General features: G+C 41.7%; 1 protein-coding gene across 3 annotated transcripts in view; it reads left to right on the top strand.

Annotated features, from left to right (window-relative positions):
• The first annotated feature begins 865 nt into the window (after positions 1-865).
• LOC119526371 (selectin P) overlaps positions 866-20,456 on the top strand; it is a 41,834-nt gene continuing 22,243 nt past the window's right edge. For all 3 annotated transcript variants that reach the window (XM_037825395.1, XM_037825396.1, XM_037825397.1), the window contains exons 1-6: positions 866-939; positions 10,894-10,984; positions 15,959-16,342; positions 18,579-18,686; positions 19,333-19,518; positions 20,114-20,299. In XM_037825395.1, the coding sequence (XP_037681323.1) occupies positions 937-939; positions 10,894-10,984; positions 15,959-16,342; positions 18,579-18,686; positions 19,333-19,518; positions 20,114-20,299 (958 nt within the window). In that variant the 5' untranslated portion in view covers positions 866-936. The remainder of the gene's footprint in view (positions 940-10,893; positions 10,985-15,958; positions 16,343-18,578; positions 18,687-19,332; positions 19,519-20,113; positions 20,300-20,456) is intronic.

The raw sequence follows: 20,456 nt of genomic DNA on the forward strand, positions 1-20,456 counted from the left end.
ATAAAAGTAGCTAATATTTGTTAAATGCCAACTCTGTGCCAGATATTGTTTCAAGCACTCTTCAGGTATCAACTGTTTTAATTCTACAAGAACTCTGTGAATTCATTATCATTCCATTTCACAGCTGAGAAAACGGAGGCACAGAGAGTTGATGTGATTTGCCTCATGGCTAGCCAAGGTGGAGCCAGGATGAGTCTCAGGCAGTTTAATAGCACAGCCCAACTCTTAGCCATGGCACCAAACAGCCTTTCAGTCCTACACAATCCAAGGGAATAGAGATACTAACCACCTCCAGTTTTATATCTTTTCTTCAGACATAAGAAGAAAAATTTACTTTCAAACGGTCAATTCTGTTTTATGTTATTTGGAAACACTTTCCAATAATCCCCCTCAACTGCCAGAAAACCCTCAGTGGCTTTTTCCCATCATATCTAATTATGTACATTTTGTTACTATTTTTTGCTCCTTTCCGTCAGAAGGTTGCTAAAATAGAAAACAAACATTCATTGAAATTTTATGAAAACTGGAAAATTTACACTAGGACATTTTGATTAATATAAACATATTTTCCAAATGTATAACCTTAAATTGTGGTTCACTACATAATCAAAGGAAACCTAATCACGGGGGAATGTAGGCACAATTCTTGCACTGTTCAAACAGGATGTCTGGGGTGATTCACACTTGCCCCTTTCTCCAGACCACCTTCCATAGAAGTAAGCAACCCCCTGCTTCCTAAGTGACTGCTATTTCTAAGCTGCCAAAATTGCTCCTGCATTATCAACGATCTAACTTCATGGGAAGGGCTGTGGTGAATTTCTGGAACGAGAATAGGAAGTTGCTCTTCTAAACAGCCTGTCACCAAGGGGAGGCAATGAGAATATAAAAAGTCTGGGTCAGGCAGAAGGGAGAAAGCCAGCAGAGACTGCAGAAGAAATGGTGAGTTCATTTCTCGTTCATATGGGAATGGATGAGTTTAAGTGGGCACAAGGAGGGTTGGGGCTGAACTGGGCAGCTAAAGAGTCAGAATGTGAGGAATAGCAAAAGTTACGGGGCTTTATGTTGAAAAGGCCTGTAGAGTTCATAAGCACTTCAAAAGTTGCAGTCCCTTTTGACCATCCCAGTAACCTTATGAGGTTGGGTTATTTCTATTTTACATGTGAAGACACTGGCTTGCAGAGGCTTGGGGTTTTACCTAAGGCTGCGCTGCAAGGCTTGATGTTGTCAGGATCTGGACTCTTGCTCCACAGCTGCTGTTCTTCCTATTGGAGCTTGCAAGGACCCTCTCAGAGTAGAACTTGGAAATTCTGCAACTCCCTTCTCCAAAAGTGCTCTACTGTCTGGGTTGAAAGGAAGGCTGTGTAAGTTCCCTGGGACAAGCCTGTGGTTGAATGGATTCTCGTACCCAGCCCTGCTATTTCTTTCCATAAGTCCTTGGAGTCTGCTGAAACTGATCTGGAGCATCCATATGGTTTCCGTTTCTGCCCTAAGTTGCAGCACTGTTTGTGACTCAGTTTTCATAGTGTCGTTGTGAAGACTAAATAAGATTATACTGAAAAGCATTTAGATATGAGCCTGGGACATAGTAAATGATCAATAAATGTTAGCTATTATTGTTTTGAGAAAGAGAAAATCCTTGGGATAAAGTGGGATTGGGAATCCAAGAAATATCCAAGAAAGACTAGGCATTCTTGAACTCAGTATGGTTTTCCTATATCAGGCACACATGGCTATGTCACCTCTAATTTCACCCCCAACATAACAGGAGTATTTCATACCTTCCTGCGGTCTGTGACTAGGGAGGAACCTCTCTATGGGAGTCCAGAAGAAAGCCATATTTACATCAGATTACCCCAACTCTTTGTTTTACTGTTCATATGCTTTTCAAGTATTTATAAGGAAGGTTTTCTGTGTTGGGGAGAACAGGAATAAGAGGATGAACCCCAGTGACATAAGAATGTGTATTCCTTTTGTCTTATCTTTTGTATGACATACTTCTCCTGAATTGGTCAAATTAAATGAATGAGGAGTCATTTCGCTCTTCCTTCGATCCCCTCTTTGGTTTCCTCCTCTAATTTGGAAGTGTGTAAACATATTAGATCATGGAGTCTTTTGAGATTCTGAAGAAAGCTCCAACTCCTCTTCCCAGATAAAAATGCCAACATCTATATAAACAGCAGCCTTTGAAGACTACCAGGGGGTTCCCAGACATCCACATGGATCCCAGGTTAGATCCCTACCCTATGGCCTCCTATGCTTTATGCTCAAGAAGCTCCTCCTTAGGCATCCCAAAACTAGGCTGGAACTCTGCAGTGCAGTGCTAAGGACTCCAGTCCTGGAATTGTTTTTCATATTGCAAAGATAGGACCTCTTCCTTGGACTCTAAATACATTTGGCTTTGGGGATTCAGGAACCTCAAACTGTGTAAATTCTGCTTCAAATTCAGAGAGTGGCTTCAATTTATCTCTAGGACCTGAAGAAACGAGTTTAAGGTTAGTCTGGTGGGGTATTTTCAATCAGAAAGACCTCAGAGGGGACACTCTTGATTGGTAACTTACAGTTAAATTATGACAACATTAGTTAGGGTTTCAGTGGGCTAAGGAGCAGGTCCGGATTCTTTTCCATCTGTACCTTTCAACCATCTTAGGTCTGTGACTTCCAATTCTTGTTTTCTTTCATTAACTGTTTTTCAAAACGCAACTAAAAGGTTCAGATTTTCCTGGGCTGGCCAGCATCTCTTAAAATGTGCGGCCTCAGGGATCTCTAAGTGGAAGCTTATTAACCAAATCCACAAAATTCTAAATATGACTCACTACCTAACAGGTGGTAGTGAGAAAAGACCCTCACGTTGGTGAGTAGGTACGTGGTGGTTTCATAAATGCCATTCATTACATTGTCTTCCTGTTGTCTAGCCCCTTGACTGAAGGGCAATTACAGAGCTGACCATTTGTTTTTGTAGGGATATAGCTTAGCCATGGTCCAACAAGACTTTTTAATTTCTTTTAGGTATACTATTCTAGCTTTTAATGTTAATGTTTCACCCTAAATAATGGTGAGCAATAGTCTAATTTGAATATATGCTTTGATTCTAAGTGTTAATATCGTGGGCTGCTTCTTTCCTTTATTTCTAATTTGTGGTTTGACTTAGTGACTATCTCTTTTCTCTCTGTGTTTCAATTTCCATCTTTAAGCTGGAGCTACCAATATCTGTGTTATACCACCACTATGCCACAGAAACTTAAGGGAAATAATATATCCAGTTGTAATGCCTGGATTTTGCCACCAAGTTGCATAGGTCTGCCTCCTCAATGACTCTTCTCTTCCTCCTCCGTTTGCATTTCTACTGCTCCCCTCCCAAGTCATGCTCTCTTTAACCCTACTGGGGCTATTTCAATAGTTTCCTCTTTTTGCAAATCAGCCTCCCTGCTTCTAATGCACCATTAGATGCATCTGATAATGTCACTTCTCTTTTAAAACCCTACAGTGGATGCCTTCTGATGACTGGCCTTTCAGACCCACAAAATCTGGTACCAACCTACCTCTTCAATTAACCTCTAGGACCTCCTAGTTTTCAAATCAATCAGGCCACATCACTATCCCTCTTAAAATCCTCCACTGACTTCTTACTGCACTTGGAATAAAATCCCATCCCCTTGTTTGGGCTCACAAAGCCCAGGGTGATCTGTCCCCTGTCTCTATCACATAACTCTATTTTAATTCTCCACCTACCACCTATCACTGTCTTCTATTTTCACGATTTTTTGCTCAGTACTGTTTTTCATTTACTGCTATCTGTTGTACACTCCATAAGGGCAGGGACTGTGTCTATTTGCTTTCATTATTTCAACCCCAGTGCCTAGAACAGTGTCTGACACATTGTAAGCACTAAATAAATAGTTATTAAAGTAAATAATGGGAAAGAACACAAGGGGATTATAAGAGAGAACCTGTCTCGGTGTGGAGGAGGAAGGGAGTGGGGGTAGGGAAGGCTTCTTGGAGGAGGAGACTGGATCTTACAGAGCTGGGCAAACATGGAAGAATCAGAGAGGTGTTCCCAACATAAGAAGAATATAGAGAACATACAGTGCTTTCTGGAAATAACAAGTTGTTCTGTTTTACTTGCATTGTAGAATTGGGGGTGAGGGCTGACTGAGGGGTGATGGCAGAAGACAAGAGCAGACACACAGGAAGACTCCATGTCTTGAAGAGTCTTGCATGTATCAGCTTGAAGGGATTGGATGTATCTCTCAGAGAGAAGGAAAAGCTGAAGGATTTTAAGTAGTGAAGCTATATGATCATATTTTTGTGTTAGGAACATCACTCTTGCTGTATTATCAAGGTAGATGGGTGGTTCTGGAGGAAAAGAGACCACTTAAAAGATGATTGCCTTGTCCCAGGAAAGAATTAATGATGTCTGAACTAGTGCTGTTGCAGGCAAGCAGAAATCTGGAGAACAGCAAGGTATCTTATTAGAAGGTCAAGTCAACGTGATTTGGTAACAGGGTGATGTGAAGGGTTAGGACTAGGGAGGAAACCTTGGTCTTCCCTCCCTGGTCCCACTAATCAAGGACTTCAGACGCTCTCTGGCAAGTAGGTGAGGGGTTAGGCCAGCTGTGCTGTCTGTTAACAGGAACATACATCCCACACAGGAGACCCTATTGGTTTTAGAGCCTGTCAGAGTCACACCCAGTCTGGAGGGTTTGATTGAAATTGGCTTTCTGCTCACCGCCACACCCATTCCTAAGAGCTGCTACTGTTTGATATCCCCCGAGGCTTTCCTGAGACACAACTCCTATGGGAACAGTCTTTCATTCCCCCCACTTCTCCTCCACTTATTCTCGTTCCCCAGCTGCGTGGAGAACATGCATTGATTCTGCCTGTCCTGCTCATTTGTTCTCTCACTTGGATGTACAAGAGAGTGAGCCATCATGCTCTTCTTTCTCTCACACTCAAATGGAATGACACAAAGGGCCAAGAATATATTTTTTTTGCATGGCCTTTTTCTGCTCTTCTTAGATATAATTGCTACTATAATCAAAATGCACTTAGTTCTAATTATCACATATTTTTCCATATTTTCTGTCTTATTTTGTCACCTCTACCATCATTTACCATTTATTCATTCATCCATAAAATATTTATTAGGGCTGGGGTATCAGAGCTGAATAAGTCAGAGTCCTTTCCCTTGAGAAGTCTGTGCCAGCAGCTCCCTCCAGCTCTATGCTCATAGGTTTGGTTTGCATTTGGATGTGTGGGGATCATGCTCAGGAAGAAAATCAGGGATAGAGATGCTGATTGAGGGCCACTGGCAAACAGGTGACTATAAGGAAGTCCCGGGAAAGCAGTAGAGCAAGAGATGAAAGTGAAAGCAGAGGCCTAAGATCCAGAGGAAGACCCTCAGAAAACTTGCTTAAAAAGTCAGAAAGGGATAAAGAAAAGAGCCAAGGGAAGCATTTTGAGCAAAATAAGCAATATGTATTACCCCAGAAAGGTCAGGGATGGTAAGAGTGGAAATTCATCACTGGGTTTGGTAAATAGGATATCAGTGGTGAAGTTAGCAAGGGCAGTTTTGTAGGATGGTGGGAGAGTGGGCTGAAGAGTAAAAGGGAGGCAGGGAAGTGAGGACAGCTTAGCTGTAGAAGAAGGAGGGAAATTGGACAGTAGCTGGGCAGAAGGACAAAGAGTTGAGGGAGGGATATTATTTGGTTCTGCCTGTCTAAAACTGTAAAGCTCTGGTCTACAATGTACCCAGCGGAATAGGTTCTCCTTTTTGTGGCACCATTCTTGCTAGATTTGTAAGCCACCTCGAGTGCTGGCAGCCATAGGTCTTCTACTGGTCTCCTGTGAAGACTGAGGTCCAGGGAAAAACACTTGCTCCCCCCACTTTTGGTCTGCCCCTCTCCTCACCCCACAGTCACTTGCAGTTCTTCGGAAATGCAAGTTAAAGAGAACGGCAGTGCAAAGCAGCCTTAATGAAGGTTTACACAGGTCACAGGATATTACTGTAATGACCCAGTCTCAGGCTCTTTCCCAGAGACTTCCAGCTTGGAATGGGCTGCCAGAGAACATTAAAGTAGAAATTAACAGAGCGTGTGGCCACTTCTCCTAGAAAGGCATTTCCTCTTGTTCCAACACTTAGTAACACCTGCTTAGTAACACAAGGACAGAGCCCTTAATTTTTCAGCAACTCAGATTTAGCTCGGTCCAGAAGACTATACTACAGAGCAGGAGCAGATTTGAGAAGGTCTGTGTACCCAAATAGAAGATTCAGAGGGAAATTATTGATCAAGGGAAGATTTTTAAGTCCTACCTACCCCCTGTTCCCAATCCCCCATCCCAAACCTGTACACAAAACCCTTGTTGGTTAGCCTTAACATTAACTCAAATTTGAACTCGAGGTACATTAACATGGACAGACAGATGAGCCTTCTGAAATTTCTTTAAAAATTGCAAGTGTGCATTTTTTGAATGATCCTGACCATAGTTTTTTTCAGTCTGTCAAAGGAGTTCATGAGTCTACTAGAGTAAGACTTACTGTTGTAACCCTGTGTTCATCCAGGTGTGCAAGCTTGGGCAAATCACTTCAACCCACTGAGTCTCAGTGGTGAACAGTGGTGCTTGCCCCATCTTGAGCCTCATGGTCCAAAAGACCTGCTGTGGAAAGCCTGAGGAAAGCTAAATTGTGGCAGTGATCTTTATAGTGTCCTCCAACTCTGAAATCTGAAATTATCAAGAGTACTTGGTGATTAAAAAAAAAAAAAAAGGAAGATATGGTCAGATGAAAGCAGGAATGGACACTGACTTGCATTTTCACTTCTTAGATGTACTTTGATCAGAAGCATCTAACCAGTCCTCTGAAACCTTAAAACAGCATTTCCAGCTCACTTGCCCTCTCTCACTCTCTCTGTTTTGTTTGGTGTGGTAGACGGTTTGCCGAGGAAATCTGTTTAAACCAAATCTTATTGAAACGTTTAAATGTTTTTTAAAGTTGAAAAGTGAAAGTGTTGCATTTGGGTATAGTTGGGTGGGGCGTGCAAGTAGAGGATCAGGATCCCCACCTTCTCTGCCTCCTCCGACATTCCCCTGAGTTGGTCGCAACGGTCTCTGAGAAACCCCTAGCCATGCTCTGCACAGGGAGAAAACCACTTCCTGAGAAGCCACGATATTCAACGTGCTACATTCCTCCTCCAGTTTACCTGATAGAAGCCCAGCACAGTTTCAAAGGAAAACCCTGGGGGTCAACTTATGAAGTCTTTGTGATTGTGTTTTACAGCAGCAATGTTTTTGCTCTCCTACCTCCAAAAATTCTAGAAAATTATGTAACCTCCTACACCTTTCTAAGTTGGAAGCTAAAATTTTTCATCACAAATTCTAAATGTAAATTCTGGTATATTGCAAATATAGGCATTTTAAAATAAAGCTGTCCCATCACTTCTTCTAGTGTATCCAATGGAATTAAATATCATAGTGATCTGATAACCCTCGCCGCTTAAAAAAAAATCCATAAACAAGCTCTTCTTCAATAAAAGGGAATTTTATGTTATTCATTTTCTCTCCTTTAATATTTATTTTTATTTGGCTTCCCCTACAGAATCTTAACCTAATATATATTTAAGTGTGAAAGTCTTTTCTTAATTACCCTATCATACCTCTTTGCAAAAATAAAAAAGGAATAAATCAAAATTTAAAAGATGTATGTTCTGAAACCTCATAGTTCTAAGTGCTAAATAATTTTATTCTTGTTTGAGTTAGCATTACAATTACTTTCATACACAACTAAACAAAATAGCATAAACAGATTACAGATTTTGATAAGTAACTTACACTTTTATATTTAAATGATATTAAAGATGCATCTCTGAATGAGAAGAGGGACTTTTCTCCCTATTTGTACAAATATACATGAATGAATAGTATTTATTGATAATTAGACAGTTTCAGCATCAAGTCTATTCCTATATTTCATTTTCAAAGATTTAAACATTGAGAAACTTGGTTCACATGAATAAGAAAATGGGAATGAAATTTCATTGTGTCAATGTCCCACAATTCTTTGATCTCCTTCCAAGTTATATGCCCCAAATAATGTAGTGATTACCATCAAAATTTAGCTAATAGTTTAGCAGCTGACAACTTAACTAGGTCTCCCACAATTTTCAGAAAAGGAGAGAAAAAGAAACTACCCACTTGAAAAAGGATTTGCCACACTGTCATTCAAGGCATTTTATTTCTCCATACTTACAACCAATATTTCGAATCGTCTCTCTTTGGCACACCAACGGCTCTTACATCTGAGGCAAGGCCCCATAAAAGAGTTATGTTAGTAAGATGTGTTACTTCTTGTATAAAGCGAGTGAAGGGAGTTAGTTTCTTAGGGCTGCCGTAACAAAGTGCCACAATTTGGTGGCTTTAATGGAACAGAAATTTATTGTCTTATGGTTTGGGAGGCTCTAAGTCTGAAATCAAAGTGTTAGCAGGACATGCTCTGTCTGAAGCCTCTAGGGGAGAATACGTCCTGCTGCTTCCAACTCTGGTAGCCCCAGGAGTTCCTCAACTTGTGGCAGCTTAACTCCAATTTTGCCTCCACCTCACACGTCTACATTTCCTTTTACTTATAAGGATACCAGTCATGCTTGATTTCAGGCCCACCCTAATCCAGAATGACCTTGTCTTAATTTTAACTAATTATATCTGCAAAGACCCTATTTCCAAATAAGGTCACATTCTGAGATTCCAGGTGGACGTGAATTTTGTAGGGTGTTATGGGTTGAATTGTGTCCCCCAAAAGGACATGTTCGAGTCCTAATCCCTGGTCCCATAAACGTGACTTTATTTGGAAATGGGGTCTTTGATGATGTTATTAGTCAGGATGAGGCCAAACTGAATTACGGCGGGCCTTAATCCAACATGACTGATGTCCCTGTAAGAAGGGAAAAATCAGACACAGATGGGGGAGAACACCATGTGGCCAGCAAGCCACCACCAAAGGCCAGGAGAAAGGCATGGAGAAGATTCTTCCCTACAGACTACCGAGGGAGCAAAGCCCTGCTGACTCGTTGATTTCAGACTTCTGGCCTCCAGAGCTGTGAGACAATAAATTTCTCTTGTTTTAGGTCACCCAGTTTGTGGTACTTTGTTAGGACAGTCCTAGTAAACGAAGACAGGGAGACCCTATTCAACCCAATTCATGGGAAGACTAGTTTTAGGAAAGAATACATATGGCAGTTGAGAATTTGAAAAGAGATTTGCTTAACACTCTCTCTGTTTGTGTACCCCCTTGGGAATCACATACATCCTGAGTTGAAGATTTCTGCAATAGCAGGTGGCAAGGTATTTTTTAAGTAATAAATAGAAATGCATAGTAATAACAGCTGGCAATGCAACACATTCTGGCAAGAGACCTTAACCTTGGAGTTAAGTCTCCAGCAAGGGGTTATCATTATACTTCCTGTGCAAATAAAATCACCATAAATCATAGCATTATGATATCTTAGTGGCCTCCTGTAGTGCCCTGACTTATAAGAACACATGATTTAGCTACTTATAAAAGCCAGTATACAGAAACCCCTAAAGGAGAAAAGTGTCAAACTTCTGATACCAAGATTAAACCAACTGCCTGTAAGACTTGCACTGCTTTGAATTGCATCAACTGCACTATCTGGACACAATGATTAGCCCATTAGTCAGTGGTATAGGTTCACACACATACACATACTACCCTAACTCCCTACATCCCATCTCTGTATATCTATCACTGGAGCATAGTCCTGGCAATTTAGAATTACTATATAAGAGGGATATGAGCTAGCAATCTGCATGAAAAAGGAGTGATACTGTGGTTGCATCACAAATGCACTGTTTTCATGTTGGTAGCTGGTTGGGATGGCTTTGGAGGGGAACCAATGCCCAGGAAGCTTGGTTATGTCACACACCGTTATCCACAATAGCAACCCAGCAGGAATTTGGAAGTCTGGAGGTTTATGGAGACACAAAAGTAGAGTGGAAAGAGCTCTAGTTTCAAAGTTAGGCTCTGTTGCTAAATGTTTGGTTTTGGATAGTCATTTAGACCTTCCAAGCCCCAGTATTTTCACATGCATCATGAGAGAGTTAGACAAGATGAGCATTTCCAGAACTTCTGGAAATATTAAAAATATTTTGAAATGTTAATAGAGTGGATGAAACCCCAACAAAAGGAAGCTCATGAGAAATAATATATGCTGCAAATCCAAGGGGAAAAAGTTTATGGAGTGTAAATATGTATATGCATATACACACACACGCATATGTTGTATACACATAAAAGTATGTATTATGTATAGTATATGTTATGTATATATATGTATATACATACATATGTTACACATTGAATAATGTTGTAGGTATATGCTGAAATGGCAAAGCAAGAGGACAAGAGAGATCAATAATTCAGAATAGATGGCATAGCACACCACAGTTAGTTGATGTTCTGCTCATCAGCGTATAGGTCAATGTATTATCTGTGTGGACCAAGGAGTTCAAATGTGATTTCCTATTATTCTTGGGTATGGGATGCCAGTTCTTAAAGGGAGATTACTGAATAATAATAACACCATATTCATTTGTTTAGTATTTTCTTACATGTATACTGAAAAATTGGTGACAAAAATTAGTTACTCGATAAGTATTTGTCAAATAAATGAAGGAATGAGTTTTCTCCTCAGCCTTGGTACAGTGCCCATCTGGGGAAGGACTCAAGAAGCAGAGAAGTGAAAAACAGGAAGGGAGCAGAGGGCTTGAACCATCCCAAATGGAACTAGGCAGAATTCTGACTCACTATAATAATTATGAACTATAATGGTTCTGCCATGTTGGTTGCACTTGGATACTAAATGCAAGTTTCTTTTCTTGTTTCAGGCCATTTGCCTAAAAGTCAGCTGGAACTGGAGATTTCAGATAGCAGTCTTCAGAGCTACCCAACTCCTTTGCTTCAGTGCTGTGATCTCTGGTAAACTTTATGTTACCCTCTCCCTGTCCCTGACTAATTAAGGTAGAGCCCAGACCAACTGAGAGAAGTTAAGGATGGTAGCAAAGTGTTGCAGCAGGAGAAAACTGTCTGAGCCAAATTCCTGGGAGAAAATGCACCCATCATCATCATCTTTGTGGGAAAGCCTTCAGGAAGAGCTCACACTGATCAATATATCCAGGGCTAACTTGCCTATAAGGCCCAGTGGGCACAGTGTCTAGGGCCTACAATATACTTAAAAATCATTTTTGTTTAGGTCGAAGAAATTAGTTTAATATAATATGTTCATCTTTATACCAATGCTCTTGCAAAATATAATTTTTAAAGGCAAAAATGCCTAGCGCCCATGAACATCCTGATTTAGCCCTGTTTATCAGAATTTGTGGTGTAAAGTCTTAAGGCAAAACAATGCTGCAGAGGGGTTAGTGAGGGAGGGACAAGCATTACCAACCCTCACGGGGGCAGCAAAGGAGAGGGTTGAATAGGAACACGGTTTTATAAACAGGAAAGGGAGCCATTTCCAGGCCTGACTGCTTGCATTGTACACCTCTTCACTTGGGAACTGGCCTCTTCTGTCCCGAGTGAGCTTGCACTGGCTACAATAAAAGTATTTTGCATCACTGTGCCCTTCATACTGTTTAAGGGCACTTTATTTTGTTTGATATCACAAACGCTTGCAAAGAAAAGCTGTTTTGAGTCCCTACCAAGCCTGTAAGCAGACATGGAGAAAGTAGAGTAGATTTATGAAGGAGAAACAGCCAAGAAGAGTGGAGTGAGTTTAAGATTACACACCAGGAGATCAGATTTCTAACCCTGGCTTTGCCACAAACTAGCTGTGTTTCACTTATTCAACAAGTATTTACTGAATACCTATTAACTCTCAAGTTCCATGCTTGGTGCTGAGGACCCAGAGATAAAAAGAACCCACCTTCAGGGAGTCAAAATATAGCAAGTATGGGCAATTTCACACAGATATGGCAATACACAGCAATAGGGAGGTGGAGGCAGGTACAAGGTGAGATGGAAGCTTGGAGGCAGGAACCTGGGGAAGTCATGGAAAGCAGGAGGAGTAAAATTTTACCAGGCATAAAGCAGGGACAGCAGCCAGGATAGCAGAAAGAACATGTGGAAAGGCGGGAAAGTAGGAGTTCTGTTTTGCTGAGAAAATAAATATGGCAGGCAAAGAGGCTCGGCCAGCAGGTATGCATCGGTCATGAAGCATCTTATTTTCCTTGCTAAGAGGGATAGCCTGTAGATTCCAGAAAGTCATTGAGACATTTTATGTATCATTTAACCTGGGCTTGGGAAAATAACTTAATATGCCTCCTTCATTTGTCCAAGCATATGATCTATTCTGGAGAAAGTTCCGTGAGCACTAGAAAAGTATGTGTATCCTGGTGATTTGGGATGTAATGTTCTGTATATGTCTGTTAAATCTAATTCATTTATCAGATTGTTTAGGTTTTCAATTTCCTTATTGGTCCTCTGTCTGGTTGATCTATCTATAGGAGAGGGTGATGTGTTGAAGTCTCCCACAATTATTGTGGAAACATCAATTGCTTCCTTTAGTTTTGCCAGTGTTTCTCTCATGTATTTCTTGGCACCTTGATTGGGTGCATAGACATTTACGATTGTTATTTCTTCTTGTTGAATTGCCCCTTTTATTAGTATGTAGTGGACTTCTTTGTCTCTCAAAACATCCCTGCATTTAAAGTCTATTTTATCTGAGATTAATATTGCTATACCTGCTTTCTTTTTGCTGTAGCTTGCATGAAATATTTTTTTTCCATCCTTTCACTTTCAATTTCTTTGTGTCCCTGTGTCTAAGATGAGTCTCTTGTATGCAACATATTGATGGTTCATTTTTTTTTGATCCATTCTGAGAATCTGTATCTTTTAATTGGGGAGTTTAATCCATTTACATTCAACGTTATAACCGTGAAGGCATTTCTTGAATCAGCCATCTTATCCTTTGGTTTATGTTTGTCATATATATTTTTCCCCTCTCTCTATTAATATCCTTTATTGTACCCATACCAAATCTCTTTAGTACTGAACCTTTCTCCAAGTGTCTCTGTCCCTTCTTTGTTTCTCTGTCTGTAGGGCTCCCTTTAGTATCTCCAGTAGGGCAGGTCTCTTGTTAGCAAATTCTCTCAGCATTTGTTTGTCTGTGAAAAATTTAAGCTCTCCCTCAAATTTGAAGGAGAGCTTTGCAGGATAAAGTATTCTTGATTGGAAATTTTTCTCACTCAGAATTTTAAATATATCATGCCACTGCCTTCTTGCCTCCATTGTGGCTGCTGAGTAGTCACTTCTTAGTCTTATGCTGTTTCCTTTGTATGTGGTGAATTGCTTTTCTCTTGCTGCTTTCAGAACTTGCTCCTTCTCTTCTGTGTTTGACAGTGTGATCAGAATATGTCTCAGAGTGGGTTTATTTGGATTTATTTTATTTGGAGTTCGCTGAGCATTTATGATTTGTGTATTTATGTTGTTTAGAAGATTTGGGAAGTTTTCCCCAACAATTTCTTTGAATACTCTTCCTAGACCTTTACCCTTTTCTTCCCCTTCTGGAACACCAATGAGTCTTATATTAGGACGTTTTATATTATCTATCATATCCCTGAGGTCCGTTTCGATTTTTTCAATTTTTTTCCCCATTCTTTCTTTTATGCTTTCATTTTCCATTCTGTCATCTTCCAGGTCACTGATTCGTTGTTCAACTTCCTCTAGTCTTGTACTATGAGTGTCCAGAATCTTTTTAATGTGGTCAACAGTTTCTTTAATTTCCATAAGCTCATCTATTTTTTTATTTAGTCTTGCAATGTCTTCTTTATGCTCTTCTAGGGTCTTCTTGATATCCTTTGTATCCCGTACTATGGTCTCACTGTTCATCTTTAGTTCTTTGATTAGTTGCTGTAGGGACTGTGTCTCTTCTGATCTTTTGATTTGGGTGCTTGGGCTTGGGTTATCCATATTGTCTGGTTTTTTCATATGCTTTATAATTTTCTGTCGTTTTTGGCCTCTTGGCATTTGCTGAACTTGATAGGGTTCTTTTAGGATTTGTAGACCAATTGAAGTCCTTATCTCTAATTTATCAGATCTACAGCTTCGTGGAGTACACTTTCTCTAACTAATCAGCAGGTGGCGTCCACGAGCCACCTGTTCTCCACAAGCCAGTTCTCCCCTGCTTTGCCTTTGTGGTGAGTGGGGGAGTGAGTCTTGTGGGGTCCAATTGGTGTACCAAGCTTGCATGTGTAGTTGGTGTTGCCCGCCCTGTATATGGGGCGTGTTTCTGGGCAGTCAGGGAGGGGGGGTGGATCTAACAATCAAATCTCCCTGGTGATCCTGGAGTTTTAAAGCTGCTGCAATAGTCTAATCCTTCAGTTCAGTCCTGCCACAGTTTGTCTCTGCCACTGACCCACAAGTCCTTGGTATTGGCGTATGGCTCCTGAGACTTGCAAGTGGGTCCCTCTTCCTGGGCGTGCACCCCCTGGTCCTCTCTTGAGGGATGACTGTGCTATGTCACAGGTGAGTGCCATCCCCCCAGGGCAGTTCTGGGCTGCTGGGCTGTGTAGGGAGGCTCCCAGTCTGCTGAAATGATGGCTGAATGGGGCTTTGTTAATTCACACTGCTCCACCTTCCCAACTCTGGGACAATCAGCTGAGGTTGCAGGGAAGGCTAATGTCCACGCCCAGTTTTGTGGAGTGTGCCTGTTATTTGAAGTACTTCTGTCACACTGGGTTGTGTGGGGCAGCTCTGGGCTATGGGGCTGGCGATGGGCAGGAGTGTTTCCTGTCCACCAGGATGATGGCTGTGAGCGGACACCCCCCTTTTCTTGGGAAGTTGTGGTGTTTAGTGAAATTTCTCAGCCACTGGATTATTGCCTTTTGTCTCAGAGCTCTCTTAGTTCTGCTCTTGTCTTGACCTGCCCAAATTGCAAGTCTTTAAAGCTTTCTGTATTGGACTTCTTAGAGTAATTGTTTTAGAAAAGAGAAAAAAGGATTAAAAAAAAAAAAAAAAAAAGGGCCCTCCTCACAGATCTAATGGGTTATTGAAATGCTAAGAGACAAAGCAATTAGGGTCATTAAGGAAAGTTCCACAGGGCAGAGAGATCAGCTTTTCTTCAGGATTTGCATATGAGCCTGAGGGCCTGAGCTCTGCCTTTCCCCTTTCTATGTTCACCAGAACTCCAAAAATCCTCCGCTTTTATTTTGGAGTTTTTCGTGCTGTTTTTTTTTCCTATGTCTGTCTCCTCTCTGCTGGGCTGGCTGCTCTCAGATTCTCTGGTGTCTGGTCTCAGTCTATCTATGGTTGGAGTTTGGATCAGTAGAATGAGTTTCCGATAAGGGCTGCCACTGCAGTTCTCCCTTCTCCTTCCCGGAGCTGACAGCCCCTCCTCCCATGGGACTGAGCCTGGCAGGGAGGGGCGCGGGTTCCCTGGCCGCAGAAACTTACAGATTTCGCTGATCTCAGCAGTTCGATGTGTTCATGAGTGTTGTATGAAGTATGCCCAAAGTCAGATTGCTCTGTGGTGTCCAGTCCACGCAGTTCCTGGCTTTCTACCTACTTTCCTGGAGGAGTAACTAAAACATACAGCTCACCAGTCCGCCATCTTGCCCCGCCTCTCGCCTCCTTCATTTGTAAGAGAAGAGGAGTAATTAAATGACCCCTAAGGCTCCTTCCAATCTGGTATCTTATGATTCCAAATCTTTAATACCAAGCATCTTCAGAAGAGAACATTTTCCTATTCTGACTTCATGTAACACCTAAGTGAACAAGAGAATAGTAGAATCCACTCTTTTTCCTTAAAACAAGTAGATTGGACATAAATTAGTCATATTTTGGGTATTTGTCTTCTGGTCAGAAATTCATCTTACTACACAGACATGTACTTACAATCCCAGCCTCTTTCCAGCTAGGAAAGAGCTAACCTGGCACTCCTTCCCTTTATTCTAGAACTAATGAATCAGAAAGTAGCAGCATGGACCTATCATTACAGTGCAAACTCATACTCATGGAATGTTTCCCGGATGTTCTGCCAGAGGTTCTACACGGATTTAGTAGCCATCCAGAATAAAAAAGAAATTGCTCATCTCAATGATGTCATACCCCGCTACCATTCTTATTACTGGATTGGGATCCGAAAGATCAATAATGTTTGGACCTGGGTGGGAACCAAAAAGAATCTTACCAAAGAGGCCGAGAACTGGGCTGACAACGAGCCCAACAACAAGCAGAACAACCAGGACTGCGTGGAGATCTATATCAAGGGCACCTTGGAGCCTGGCAAGTGGAACGATGAGCCCTGTGGGAAAAAAAAGCGAGCGCTGTGCTACACCGGTAAGGTTTTCTCTACTTCTCTGAGTTTTGACAGTTTAAAAACAAATGAAATCAAAAAATGGCTTCCCCGGTTGGTTAATGAAACCAAGTCAGTAACATGGAGTCATGAAGTCAGGGTGATGAAAACAAGGGGTAAACTAGTCATCAGTCAGCATTTATTGAGCACTGTGAAGAATATGAGGTCAGGATTAGGGAAAACTGGACTTTTGAAATGAGAGGGACATTTTAATATCATCCAACCCACCCTTCTCATTTTATAACTAATGGAATGGAAGCTTCTGCCAAGACAGAAGCAAAGTTAGGACTGGAAACCAGCCTCCTAAATTTTAAATCTAGAACTTTTACCCACCACTATGCCCAGTATAAAAGAGGGTGCTGCCTGTAGGAGACGCAATTGTAACTAGTACCTATTGAGATCCAATATGCTATTGTCATATGCACTTAGTCCTTGTGACAACCTTATGAAACAAGTCTGTCATTTATCCTCATTTTGCTGATGAGGGAAAAGCTCAGAGCTTTAAGTAATTTGCCTAACATTCTAAGCTACTTGGTGGGGGAGGAAGATTCAAACACAAGTTGACTCCAAAGTTAGTATCTTTAGCTACATATGTTGCCACACTCTTTGTTCTGTATTCAGATGTGACAATTTGAAAACATGACTAAGGGTTGCAAATTCTTTACAGATTCCTTTTAACAACATGTCTTCAGGTCCACTGGATTTGGGGGCTGGGGTGGGAGGAAAGAGAGGAGTTAACTAAAGGTGAGATTCTGTAAATATATTTGATTCTCAACTTCCCTTCACCCCACCCCAGTTCCGGAGTAAGCAGACATGCCTGAAAGCTTTATCTTCCTGTGGTCACGGGTGTAGTGTCAGAGCTGATTCCACCTTTCTGACACGGTTTCCCATCTAGAGGGACACCTGCTGCCCCGAGCAGCACACAGACACTGTTGACTGGGAACAGTAGAGCTGCCCTGAGCAAGAGAGTCCTGAACACTCTGCAGCCTCTTCTTAAAGATGCCTCTACTGTATATGTTCTAAATCCTTTAGGTTATAAACATAGACCTCCAGAAGCCCTCAAGAACACACAGTACTGAACATAACTCAGGATACAGTAGTCCTTCTGCAAATCTCACTCTACTAGTGGCTGTTCTCTCCTGCAGTTTGGATTCCTTTCCAGGACCTCAGTGTAGCGTCACCAAACTCACTGGATGCCATAGGATTGTTCCTCCTGCAGACTTCTGCATGGCTTCTAGAGGGTTCTAGAGATCATCTAGCACAACCCTCTATGTGACATATGGATTTCTTCTAGTAATAGACCCCAAAGTGGACTGACATGTGACCAGGGCTAAGAGCAGAGTAAACGGACCACCAGAAAACAGTTTAGCTTATAGACCTTACTCCCAGATATGCTCTCATCTGTAAAAACACCAGTGAGAACATCTTCAGGTCTTTCACGTGATCAATTCCAATACTAATCCTCCACTAAGAACCTGTCTGTTCATACACCCCCAAAGGCTCTCTTGGAAAGAAACCCTGGCCCTTCTCTATCTGCCACCCAAGTGGAACAGACTTAGGAAGGAGGTCCTGTCGGGTTGGTCATGGTCTTCCCATCTAAGCCTCATATATTTAGATCCCTGAAGCATCCCCTGTAAAATTATTCATCCTTTAATATGAGTAGGACAGCTCATTTGACTCCTCTGACTCTCTGCTTTATGTTTCTGGGCACAGATTTGAAACAAACAAAAGGCAGAAGGATTTTTGTCCTAAAATTGGGCAATTGGGTTCAAAGAAGTAACTTGCCTGAGGTCACACAACTAGTAGGCTGCAGAGCCAGAATTGAGATCATATCAGTGCAACTCCCAATTCTGGTTTGTACCTTCCATGCTGCAGTATCTGTCATGGGACTCCATAATAATCCAATTGTACGAATACTCTTGGTTAACAAGTCTATTTTGAACCGCATAGAGGAGTTTGCCCACACATCTACTGATGGCTCCATTTGTCCCTCTACCCACACATAGTGACCCCTCCTTAGAAAACACTAAATGCAACTCCAGAAGCCTCCTACAATGGTTTACTCAGAAGAGATTGATTCTCCAGAGGACACTGGTTCTCTTGTCTGACTAGCACAGTCCTACTCAAGAGGGTCTGTGTCTGTGGCTTAGAACAGGAATCCAGCTTTTCTTCATGTCTCCTGTGCATGCCCACGATTCTGACCCTTCTGTATCAATCCAGTCTCCTGCCAGGAAATGTCCTGCAGCAAGCAAGGAGAGTGCATTGAGACTATCGGGAACTATACCTGCTCCTGCCACCCTGGCTTCTATGGACCAGAATGTGAATATGGTGAGGGCACTATTTTACTGATATTATTCCAGTCATTGGTCTTGTGCTGGAGATAATTCCAGGAAGTAAATGATGTTGGAGACTATGTGGTGGCTTCAGGAATTTGGACAAATAAGCCCCCACAATGTATAGGTGTATAGACCCTATTCTTTCCATCATTACTGACAACTAGAATTTTAGGGGGGAAATGGACTTTCTTCATTAAAAAAAAAGAGAGAGAGAGAAATAATGAGGATGCACATTGAATAGAAAATTCTGGTTATCACCACTACCTATCAATCAGATAACACTAATTTTTATTTTCTTGGTAGTTTATATCTGTTTAATTCTTGATTCTTAGGCAAAGACATTACAGAGGGAATCTTTCCCTTTGTTAATTTCAGAGTAAATACAGTACAATTATGAGGAGTCAGGGTTTTATATTATTAATTTGATAATTTTACCTTGCTTCTTTAAAAATCAAATGAAATATGAAGGTGTTTGGCTCCTTTTGCATCCACACAGGTATTGAAAGTATCATTTAAGCAACCAAGTCCACCACCTTGCCTGTTACTTTGGGAAGGTCTAGCTGCTTCAGAATCCTAGAGTTTCCAAGACATTGGACATAGCCCAAGGACTCACGCCATTGATCTATGGTTGTTTTTAGCTATCCAGTGCCCACCCCTGAAGACTCCTGAACAAGGAAGCATGAACTGTCTTCACTCTGCAGAAGAATTCCAGTACCAGTCCAGCTGTCACTTCGGTTGTGAAGAGGGATTTGCGTTGGTTGGGACAGAGGAGGTGCAATGCATGGCCTCAGGGGAGTGGACAGCCCCAGCCCCTGTGTGTAAAGGTGAGTTCCAGGTAATCGGGGAATATAATAGCCACTGCATACAGTCCTTTCTGTGTCATAGATGAAACTGGTCAGCTTATGGAAAAACTGGTCGAATTACCAAAATTTGTCTTTCCTTCTACCTGCCACTCAACCAGGTTGGGTACATTTAGAACAGCAAAAGAGCAATGGGTTCTAGAAAAATAAGATACTGAGTTTACTACAAGCAAAATTTTAAAATCCTCCCTTACCTAAAACTCAGAGTCCAGAAGCAGTTCAGAATGGCCTAATTCACAAATTTCACATAAGAGGAGAAAGGGTTGCATCTATGTCTGTAAGTAGACAATAGAAGATCTACTGGGACAGGTTGCTAGAGGTATAGGGGATAGAGGACATTAAGAATAAAGCTTGGAGGATCTGTATTTAAGAGATTTGGGCCACCTAAGGATAGACTGGTACTCCAAACCCAAGTGAACAAATGTCATTAGGACCTCCTGAATCTTACAGCTCCCTAGCTCCACCTTGATTTCCAAATACAGTCCCACTATTACTCTCTAGCTCTGGAGTTTTTCTCCTTCCTCAGTACCTTTCTCTTTTTCCTTGTTGTTCTCTCCAGTTGTGCAGTGTCAGCTCCTGGAAGCCCCGAGCAAAGGAACCATGGACTGTGTTCACCCGCTCGCTACTTTTGCATTTGGTTCCAGCTGTAAATTTGAATGCCAGCCTGGCTACCAAATGAGGGGCTTGGACACACTCCGCTGCATTAGCCCTGGCCACTGGACTGCACCCTTGCCAGTTTGTGAAGGTAGGATTTTTCTTTAGCAGCCCCCAGTCCACCCTGGAAGGAGTCATGGCGTGGTGGAAAGACCAAGGGCTCTTAAGGTCAAGTTGACCTCCCCTAAGCTCTGATCCTGGCAAGTTGTTCAACCTCTGGGAGCCATGGTTTTGTCATCTGTGAAGTG

The sequence above is a fragment of the Choloepus didactylus genome, chromosome 2, assembly GCF_015220235.1.
Source record: "Choloepus didactylus isolate mChoDid1 chromosome 2, mChoDid1.pri, whole genome shotgun sequence".
NCBI lineage: Eukaryota > Metazoa > Chordata > Mammalia > Pilosa > Megalonychidae > Choloepus > Choloepus didactylus.